Below are 11,447 nucleotides of genomic sequence, written 5' to 3'. Positions count from 1 at the left end.
GTACAAAACACAATTTGTTTGGGTTTTTTTTCAAGCAGTATGACTTTTCAACTATTCCCAAGAGAAGCCTAATGAATACTGAAAATGAAGCAATTAGTATTTGGTATCAGTTTACTGGGTATAAAGACCCAGCCTGCCATTTCAACTAGTAGTACAATGCATCTGATAGGAAGGTAAACATTAGCCAGATTATACTAATTACATGCCAAATTCACGGGTTCAGCATCACTCATATAGCTTTTTCCTCCAGACTAGTAGTAACCTACATTTTGATGTGCCAGCAGTTACATAAACAGAAATGAAAATATCAGGGTTTTGAGACACAGGATTGGGTATTCTTGTTCAAAGTTAGCCATTTCCATCTGCAGGCTAAACAAAGTTCATCTTGTCTCTATTTTAGTCCTGAAACTAATTAGAAGCTTCCCATCTGGACACATGCTACTCACTGCTGTAAAATCCGAGGAGGCTTACGTACACATGAATCCCTCAGACAGCTTCAGATACACGAGCCTAGAGACACTAAATCAAGAACCACCTGTGAGTACATGTGATATATGCCCAACAGTGCCTATTAAACATTGCACATAACAAAATAGGTTCAGCTATGTAAGAGACTTTTCAAATTATGCAAGATCTATCACTTCAGAAAGGAGTCACTGCAGCTAGTATTTCTTCTGTGAATATACAGACATGCCATTGATCTTAAGTTTTCAATTGCATACCTCCAATTTCTAACACCGTGACATTTATGAATCTCACCACCTTTATATGACTTGGGTTTTCAGCAGAAATACTGATTCTAATAACAGCAGAACTATGTGCACAGAGGTCAATAAGAATGTACCACTGCAGTATAAGAAGTCAGACACCTTCTCTCTGCAGGCTTGTTTTGAATTGTTTATTGAGGTTTAAGAAGTCATCCACATTTCTATAAATATAGACATTACTTGAGTAAGTGACTTACAATGTCACCAGTGCAGGTACATATATAACCACCATACAAAAGCTCCACTGGAAGCTACTTCAGTTTATTCAAAAAGGACCAAGATGTCATTAAAAAAACAAACAGCTGTCACTTTCAGTTATTGAAGACACTAAAGTGCATTTTTGGTTACCTCCTGGTCAAACAGCTGCTGGTTAAAAAGTTTGATTTTTTTTTTTTTTAACATAGCTAAATTACATCGATTGACATTCAGATTTGTAGCTGTCATCCTCCTGATACATGGCAGCAGGTAAGAAAAATGCATTACTTTGCTGGTCGAGAGGAGGAACTAGATTTTGCTATTTTTTTTTACTTTTTCTTTAATCTGGTATTTCCAACAAAAGTTTAAAGATAATCTAACATTCTGATGAATTTTTACAGCACCACTAAAGTTAGTCTTAAAAATCCAGGCTCTGCTTTAGCCCTTTCAATTGCTAACCAAGTATCTAGAGAGTCACTTGAAGCTCTGTACCAGTAAGAAAAACTACCCTCCCTTTTCCGTCAAGCACTATCCTGCCCAGTTAACACTGTTTGCACACTCTGTAAACAAGAACAGCTTAAAGCATAATTAAAGCAGAACACAGGCCCATCTTGAAAATCTTCTTCCCCCTTTCCCTCCCCCCCACCCCCGCCCCCGGTAGTGTCTAATGTTCGAGTGTATAAAGCATTATTACATTCCTAACCACAAAATACTGTAAGAGTCACAATAAAAAAAGCATACGTTGAAAGTGACGCAGCAATACCACTTTAATAAAATGGGGTATTTTGGGAAGATACAAGATGTGGTCTGCTAATTTTACCTCCATCCTTACTTCGTTATGTTATATTGCCAGGAAGTCACCAGTAGAGCAAAGAATGCCGCACTGGTTAGAACCACAGCAGCCAGAACTGTTCTCTATAGCTTCTTTACTGCAATTCGTTGACTTTTACTTTCATACTAGGAGGACATAATACTCACCATTCAGAAATAAATTACTAATTTTGAGTAACAGTTTAAACCTGATTAGCACTGTATAATGATGAATGGCTACTTCTAAAAAATAAAAATCTTACATACCAAAAACATGCTATATGTTGGGAAACCACTTTTTCATGCTCCAGTGTGTTGTTTACATTTTTTACTTGTCAAAGTCTTTCTTTAATGAGTTGAAGAATCCACAGCACTTAAAATTTCAAGTATTTGAACTGAACATGATTCAATTTCAAAAAGTGCCAAATTAAAAAAAACCCGAACCTACACATGTGGCCAAGCTTCCATGGAAATCCCCAAACAAGGTAAAAAAACAGCCTCAACGGAATTATGGGTTACTAGCTTTATACATGTTTTTAAAGCTGTATAATGTTCACCTAAGCACTCCACTTACGAGCATTAGAAGTTTAAAAATACAAACACCTTCAACGCAAACTGCTTGCAGAGGGCACCCTCAAACGTATGAGTACAACACTAAGCAGAAAACCCTCGTTTTATTTGGCTATTTAGACATCCATTTCCTGATAGCATTACATCATCTATTAGGGCTTCTGAAATAATACAGAGCCATAAAACTCAGAAGAGACTAGTTAAAAAAAAAAAAAAAGTTCCACAACTGCACAGCCTTCCTTCACACAGCAAGGTTGTGCAACTGATTGTTTAACGTAACTAAGTTTAACGGCATCCAAACAGGCAGGCCTGGGTTTGGAAGCTGTCTTAAGTCAAATTTTGACCATGTAACTACTCTAAAACAGAAAGGTCAAAATAGAACTCATCTCTTCTTTTTCTGCTGCCTCAACATTTTCCTTCGCTTAATTATCATATCATATAGTTTCTCCAGTCCCTCTTTGAGTCCGTCTCCAATGATTGCACAGGTAGGTTGCAAATGCCAGGGTGTTGAAGAACTCAGCTCACTCATTGCCAACATCTTCTCGATTTCAGAAAGGGAGAGAGAGTTCCTCAAGTCCTGCTTGTTAGCAATGATAAGGACAGGCACTCCTTGATTCTCAGATATCCTAGTAATCTTATGAAGTTCTGTTTTGGCTTCCTCCATCCTCTCAACGTCGACGGAGTCCACCACAAACACGATGCCATCGGTGCACCTTGTGTACGACTTCCACAGCGGCCTCAGCTTCTCCTGGCCGCCCACATCCCAGAAGTGGAAAGTGACCGTCTTCGAGTTGCCCAGCGTCACTTTGATTTTCTCAGTATTAAATCCTTTAGTGGGGACAGTGTTGACGAACTCATTGAACTGCAGTCTGTAGAGTACCGTCGTCTTTCCAGCGCAGTCCAGCCCCAGGATGACGATGTGAAAGCTCTGAAAGGAAGGCAGGCTGGAGAGGATCGGCGTCTGGTCCGAGAGTCCATTCCCCATTGCCAGCAGGGAAGGTGACAGCAGGCTGCCACCAGCAGAGGTGGCTCCCGCGGCTGCGCTCGGATCCTGACAACGACACGAACGTCGTTAGACCCCGCTCCGCCTGCGCCGAGCGGCCGCACCGCGCCGGCCACAGCGCCGCCGCCCCGACTGCGGGCGCGGCCGCGGGCAGCAGCGCAACGCGGAACGGCACCCAGCACACGGCACACGGTACACGTCCCTCCCGCCCGGCCCGGCCCGGCACCCCCGCCCGGGCAGCCCCCCCGTCCCGCTCGTACCGCTGGTGCCTCAGCGCCGGGAGGCGCGCGCTGCCCGTGCCCCCATGCCCGCGCGCCGCTCCACTGCACGCGCCGCCGCCTTTGATTGTGCTTGTGCTGCTGCCGCCGCCGCCCGCGCGACTCTCCTCTGCATCTGGCGGCGCGGGCACCTCCCAGTGCGCGGCTAGCCCCGCGCGCCCCGCCCCGCGGGCTCCCATTGGCCCTGCCGAGCTCTGGGGCGGGGAGGAAGGCGCGCTCCGCCTCGCCCATTGGCTGGCGGCGCCGGCCACTCACCGTACAGCCCGGGCCGTACCGCCCGCAGCCCGACTACCCGAGGCCAAGCGCGGCCGGGGAAGGGGACCGCACCCCGCCCACGCCCTTCTTTGCCCCGCTCACTCCCTCTGCCCTCCCTCGGGGAATGCCGCGGCGGCCGCGCCCTCCGCCCACGGCAGCCTCTCACCCCCCGCGGCGGGCGGTGGCGCCCCTCCGCCAGCCTTAGCGCCCCGCCCCTCCACCCGAAGCGCGTGAGCTCATTGGCTGTGGGTGCTGTCACTCCGACTCTCTCCCACCAGCCCAGGAGGCGGCCCGGCGGCGTTCCGCCTCTCCGCCCGGAGCGCGTTCGCTCATTGGCTGTTGGAGCTGTCACTCCGCCTCGCCCCGCCGGGCCCGAGGGCGGCTCGGCGGCGCCTCCCCGCGCACCTGCGGCACGGCTGGGCCCGGCCGCGCCCTGCGCCGCTGACGCACTGCGCGGTGCGCCGTCGGCGCGGTGCTCTGCAGTTTTTGCTTGAATATCAGTGCCCCAGGGACCGAGGTCCGGCTCTGTACGCTCACTGCACGTACTGTACCTGCCTTTCGCCTGTCCCCGCGAAACGGGAGACACAGACGGGAGCAGCCGGGAATAACGGAATGGATGAGGCGGTCCTGATGGACGCCTGGCACACAGAGATGGCAGCAGTGCTCGGGTCGGAGTGAACACTCACAGCACCTAGCTTATTTACGAGGAAGGTTTCCCATAGCACAGGGATATTTTAAGTAATTCTTCATTTTAGTATTGCAGCCTGATTTGAGCAGTGAAGCCTTTCCCAGAACTAATTACTAATGTCTGATAACACATTTACTGTTTCCAGGGCATACAGGTTTTAGAGGAGGCCTGGGAAGTACTTTGTCTCAGCTACTTTTGCTATCTTGCCATCATTCTGTTCCTTCCCACAGCTTTTTTCCCTTACAGCCTTTGCCACTGTAACTTCTATACAGCTGTGGCAATGTAGATGGTTACTCCTGCTTGTGTTGGATGTACACCAGCTCAGTGTAAAATAGCACCAAGAAGGATAAGACATACTGGCTTCAGAGCAGAGCATACTACAGAAGTCTTCATCTTTAGATAAAAATTTAATCAATATTTTTGATAAAAGCATATGTTTAATTGCTAACTAACACTAGTGTGCTAATCTACTCTACCAATCCAAGTTTCTCTACTTTGTACTGCAATCATAGAATCATCAAATAGTTTGGGTTGGAAGGGGCGTTCAAGATCATCTAGTTCAACCCCCCCTTCTGTGGGGCAGGGACACCTTCCACTAGACCAGGTGGCTCAGAGCGCTATCCAACCTGCCCTTGAACACTTGCAGGGATGGGACACCCACAGCTTCTCTGGGCAACCATCCAAATCTGACCAGCTGGGCTCCAGCAAAAAAAGAAAAAGTGGCATTTTCAATACTAGTCTTGCTTTTTTTCTAGAAGAATTTAAGATGTCTTTATGTGGCTGCTGAAAAGGGATGAAATTATAAGTGTATTCAGGCAATCATATTTCTTGTTTTCCCCTTTGAAAGCATTGTACTCTGTATTTTAAATATCAGAGAATTTTATATAAAATAGAAGTAACTTAATAGTAAAGGCACATAACAAAAATTCCACCATGTGCTGTAGGCAAGGTTTCATGTTATTGAAATGTTAAAATACCCATTCTAGTCCTACTAAAAATAAAATTCTAATTTGCTTACATCTGAGATTAATGTTTCACCGCTTTTAACTTTGTTAGTTATTTACATCCTGATCTTGCAGATGATTCTCTTTGAAGGAAGTGGTCTATTTGTATAGGAAGGTGATTTTACTTCTATGGAAAGGAGAGGCAAGTTACTACCCCTGAGGCCAACTGGTAAGGTTTCTGATTTGGCAGTATTTTACACTACTTTTACATGACATGAAGAACTGCACAGCATACAACGTAATAGAAAAGCATTTATAGTAATGGTAAAAGTGGGCCTTAATTATTTCATAGATGGTTTTCAGTAATTTAAAATTGGAGGAAACCAGCTAGAAGTACCTTGTTACGGAATATTACTGGAGATAATAGATTTATTCATAGAACTTGACAAGCTGAAATAAATCAAATCGACCTTTATCTCCACGTACAAATTAAGTGTCCCCTATTTTTAATGCAAAAATAAGCCTATTAGATATTACACTCTTCTAAATCATAACGTCTGATTGTTACCAAGATCCGTTCAAACTTTACACAGCTTTTTAATAACACATTTTACAATTAATTCCACAAGGAGGGATACAGGCCAGCTCCCACCGTTATTGAAGGTATTTTAATTTTAAACATAAAATGTGTGAAGCTTGCCTTTATCTCTTGTTCTGCTGTACGGCCATCAGCACATAATATTTCAGTGCCCTTGAAAAGGGAGGGATACAGAACTGGTGTTTTTCTAAGGTATAGCATATCCAACACACCAGGTGTTGGAATCTGATAGATTATGCAGTTTTTTGGAAGAAGAATTTTATGACATCGGGAAGGTCATTTTAAGAATAGATAGAAATTAACATCTTCAGGAACATGAGCATTTCTATATATTTGTAAATATATACATGAAAATTATCCTTGCTCTTCAGAAAATGCTCGGACACTCCCTGCAGTTAATTTATTGCATCTACCTGTTGTAACTTGCTATGAAGTGAATTATGAACTCTCCGGAACTGGGACTATTTTTCATCGTGAGTCTTCTTAGTGTTTTGCACCTTGATCTTAATTAATGCCTGTAGGCATTTCTGCAAAACAACTATTGAATAACAATCCAAGTTGATCAACTCCTCCCATACACTTTTTGCTACTTTAGAAGTCAAAGATACAGACTGGGCAGGTGTTCCAGGTGTTATGGAGTAATGGTATCTAAATTAGTGGGAGTGTAGGAGAGTTGACACATTCAACCTTTGATAATTGAAGGTAAGGGTGAAACAAGGCTTTGATTATCCTGTAGAAGTCTTGAATGAAGGAAGTGTACAGAAAGAAGAGTACTTACTTTCTTTTCAAGTGTGTAGCTAAATGGGGGGAGCAGGCTGATCTTAGATGACAGCTGAAAATAACTGCAAGATACATGTAAGAGGAAACAATGAAAAAAGGCTCGAGCCATGTGCAGACTTTTTAATGCAAAATAAGGAGGTACCTAATTTCTATGTTGGAGTCATTTCATGTATTTATACTTTTCTCATTTCCTACCTAATGGCTACAGATCTGAGTTCTTTCTGGCTCAGCATTCCTCAGCTCATGAAAACAACTGCAACTTCAGCTTCTCTGGGCTAAAAACCTTCTCCCCTTTCCTGAATACCAATTTACCAGCGTAAATAGTGATATATTATTTTCTACATCTGTTTTATACATATAGTCTGTAAATATTTTCCTCACAGAAGAGAGCCTGGGACAAACCTTTGTGTTTCAAGAAAAAGAAGCAGTACTTGCGTAACATGGAGCTTCCTCACTATGGTAAAGTAGTTTTTTGGGTTTTTGTTTCTTTTAATTCCATAATGGTCCAGGGATAATTTTGGTTCAGGGCAGGTTTGAAAGGACCAGGCTTCCAATGCTGCAGCTATTAACTGACTCTGTGAAACTTAGATAGTCCTTATTAGGGATGCGGACCATGAAATTGGTTGAAATATTGCCAAGAAAGAATCAGCACACAGTGGAAAGATAAGATTCTTGGAAGTTTAAATATTATTACCCAGCAGAGACTTAGGTTACCTTTTAATACACATCACCACATGCACTACAGGAGCTATCTTGCAGTGCCCGGATAACAACAAAAATGCAAAGGATCATCAAACATCTACTTGCAAGGCTTCACATATTCTTCAGGAGAAACTGCCTTTCATATGGAAATAGCAATTCATGGAAATTAAAAGCTGGCAGTTCACGAGAGGTTCGCTGTAGCAGGACATTAAATCAGAGCTTTCATTAGTGCTAGTCATTTTAAAGGTAAATTCCACTCAAGTAGATATGACTGTTTTATACAACCACATCTAGAGACACAGCAGATGAGAAATTCCTTCCATAGCAAAGTCAGTGGGGTTGAAATTCCTTGTCCAGATAAGCACAATCTTCCTTTTGTTTTTATTAAATACCATCATTCTGTAGAATAGGCTAATGACATTCATTATCCAGTTCAACAGCTAATCACCTTAGAGTTATTTTTTAATAGCACCCTGTGTTGTGTGTAACAAATTTGACGCAAATCAAATGAAAAATTAAACATTGGAGAAATGACCCAGAGCCCATGCACTGCAGATGCAGGGGGATATGGCCAGAAGTACAGAAGAGTAAAGGACAGAAGCTCACAGGAGCAAATGCTGAAGGAGGGAGAGGAAGGAACCAGCTGCATCATGGAGCTGAATTAGTTGTAAAACACAAAGGAATGAAGCCATAAGGAGGATGAAATTATTGCAGGGAAAATGTGCTGCCAATTACAGAAGCTGGCATATAGCAATTGTATCCCAACCCTCCGTCTTCATGAAAGAGACGTGTTAGCAGCCTCACACCACCAATTCTTGCTGCTCCATGTGGAAATAGAGCAGATTTCTCAATGTGTATGAAACAGAAAAATCACCTGTGTTTCAATACAATGACATGGCAGACCTAGGCTAGAGTAATATGTATTAATGAATGTGTCATAGTAATAATGATAATTATTACAGTAACCAACAGTAGCTTCATTGTACGTTCAAAAATTGAACTTACTTCTCTTCAACTATACCCTAGATCTAAGATTAGAACTAAAAAAGTATTACTTTGAGTTGTCATTATGTGGTTCTAAAAGAATATCAAGTTCCTAAATAAAATACTACAGCGGTTTCACCACAGACTTAGAGAACCGCCTTGAAAATGAGTGGTAAGAATGAAATAGCTGACAAATTGCAACACATGAAGTCTTGCTCTTACGACCATCTCTTAAACTGACATACAAAATGTTTTGCGCAAAGAAGCCTTTTATCATCTTTGCTACATCTGCTGAATTCTTTTATGATAATTTACATGCTGTATGAATTATTTTGTTTTGATTATTAAAAAGGAGTTGGTGGTAGAAAATCTGATTTATTCCCTCACAATAAATAACAAAGCTTAGAGCACTAGGAGATGGAATCACTGTGTGTTACAATTTAAGTTACCACTCTGATTAAACCAGTTAACTAAACTTATTCTCATTTCATACCTACCTTCACATGAAGTCTAACATTTACATTTTGCTGCTTTCATTTTCATAAATATACATAATGCCACATAGCAGGCTAACAAACAAAAAGTCTCCTTCTTTGATACTGACAGTCACACTTTGTTGCATCTTCAGTGCTGCTGAGGTGTGTTAGCTGAATGAAAGTGGTACTAGCTCATAAATGTTCTTAGTCACACTGAGCAAGTCTTGGCTCAGAGTGACTGAAATTGTAATCTCCACCTTCCAAACTCTGAAATTTTGGTTGCTTCATCCTCTAAAGGGATGGCTGTAATGGCAATGACTCCAGATTTGCAGAGAACAGTCTGACCGCTTTGTGTACATGTGTTTGTGTGAGTAGAACACCTTCTCCTTCCTGTGGCCGAGTGGGACAGAAAAAGGGCTGTCCCCAGCAGCATCTTTGTGTTAAGGACTAGTGTAGCAAAACTCTCTGCTTGTTCCAACTCTCTTATTCTTCATTTAATAGCAGAGTGTAATTAGTAAAGGTTAAGCATGAATCCCATCTCCATATGATACAAAGTTAGTAGTCACAAAATCCAAACCCAGACATACAACTAGTTACAAGGCAGTTTTAACAAGTAGAAAAAAACATTATTGTTGCATGTATCCCTGCTTTCCAGTCTCCTTACCCCCACTAAGCACCTGGCACTAAAAAAAAACCCCAACAAATACGTTTCTTTAATAAACAGTCAAAAAATACCTCCTACCTTAATCCTTCAGTATACAAGAGAAGCCTTCTGCATCATGAGTAATTCCGAAGTGTCCAATGTGTGATACTACATAAAAGCAAGCCTTGGCTTGCATGTTTTCTTCAATGGTTTTACACTGATCAAAGACATATTCACCTCAGCAACAGGTTCCCCACCCCCTGCCCTGAGTTTGTGACAGCATTTTTGTTTTGTTTTCTTTTGTTTTTTTCTCTGGAACTACTGACTTGAGTCAGTCACACTCTTTTGCTGACAATGCTGGGTTTACTCAATGCTACTGTTTGAAACTCTTGCCAGTTACAGAACTGGTTCCAAGATCTTTATTTTTTTCCCAGTATTTTTTTGCTCCAGGAAAGCCATGGACACTTTAGAGCTTTTTTTCATATGCCAGCGTAATTCTAAATAGTTTAAAATTCTATCAAGCTGAGATTTCAGGACCAGCTGCCATCTCCTCACAGTGCTTCCTTTGAAAAGGGTTGCACAGTTTTTAAATATAGCACTTTAGTACAATGGGAGCAGTTTGCAAGCAGATTAAAAGTACTACAATTTCAAATACAAATACAAGAGCAGCATCTGTTTTGTTTTGCTTCTGCATAGCTAGATTTAATATGTGAGGGTATATTCCCAGCTCCAGAATAATAATGGAAATATTAGTAATATAACAGATACTGCTGTTTCCTTTGCGATATAGCCAGCACAGAGTAACAAGGAAGCAAACAAAAAAACTACAATTAAATTTTTTCTTTTCTAAAGAACTTTATAAATATTTTATAACTATTTAACATGCATAACGGTGCTGAGATTTGCTGGAATTGTAAAAGAGAGGGAAAACAAACAGACCTTGAACATCAGAACTAAGAGGGCTTTTCTTTGATTAACTTGTGTCTCAGTTAATTTACTGTCATGGAAAAAAAAAGATACAAGTTCTGACTGAGGCTTCTTACTAAGTGTTCATGGGATGAAACATTCATTTAAGCCAGTTATTTCCTAACAATCCATCTGCTTGCAACAGTTACTTATTTAAAAGCCATGCTTTGTTCTTCGAGTGCTGTACATATCCAAAAGGAAGTGCCAGGACAGGAAGAAGCATACAGCACTCAATTCACAGAGTAGGACTTGCCATACAATTAACGAAATGCCTAAATGACAAATGCAGTGCACTGAAACCTGCCATGAGAGATTTTCAAAGACAGTCACAAAAGACAAAGCATTGAAGCTCCACGAATTTGCAGGGATTGATCTGTCCCTGTCACTGGCTGGAGTAGGGAGCCTGTGCCCATGTGGTGTGAGCACAGCTGGCTCTTGGATGTGTTCTGACCGTTTTAGCAACAGCTGAGAGGTGATGCCCATCCAGTAAATGAGGTCCACTCTAAAAACGAGCAGGCTGTTGATCTGTAATAACTTTCTGTAAATCAAGTTAAGTGCACACCTTGAAGAGGAAATTCAGTTGCTCACCTCTCCTAAAAAACGCGTAGCAGCAATAGAAGCAGATTTCACAGAGATTGCAGTGTATGGAAATAAAATTTTATGGGAGATATGCCTAAGCTCCCAGGAGGGCTGTGGAAAATCTAAAGTCTCTGCTTCAGTATATAATAATGTGGGTAGTACAGTGATAATATCACAGTTCCTTGAGCTTGGTGCTTAGAGGCAACAGC

The 11,447-nt window shown here is 42.1% G+C and overlaps 1 protein-coding gene across 1 annotated transcript; it reads right to left on the bottom strand.

Annotated features, from left to right (window-relative positions):
* Nucleotides 1-884: 884 nt before the first annotated feature.
* On the bottom strand, nt 885-3,654 carry ARL4A (ADP ribosylation factor like GTPase 4A). Its single transcript, XM_027639253.1, has 2 exons — nt 3,606-3,654; nt 885-3,393 (listed from the first exon to the last, which is right to left on the bottom strand). Exon 2 carries the CDS (start codon nt 3,325-3,327, stop codon nt 2,725-2,727), a length of 603 nt encoding a protein of 200 aa, XP_027495054.1. The 5' UTR covers nt 3,328-3,393; nt 3,606-3,654; the 3' UTR covers nt 885-2,724.
* Between the last annotated feature and the right edge of the window lie 7,793 nt (nt 3,655-11,447).

Source organism: Corapipo altera, unplaced genomic scaffold, assembly GCF_003945725.1.
Source record: "Corapipo altera isolate COAL_440 unplaced genomic scaffold, ASM394572v1 44, whole genome shotgun sequence".
Classification (NCBI taxonomy): Eukaryota; Metazoa; Chordata; class Aves; order Passeriformes; family Pipridae; genus Corapipo; species Corapipo altera.
Note: the sequence above shows the minus strand (reverse complement) of the source record. Positions and strands in the feature narration are given on the sequence as shown.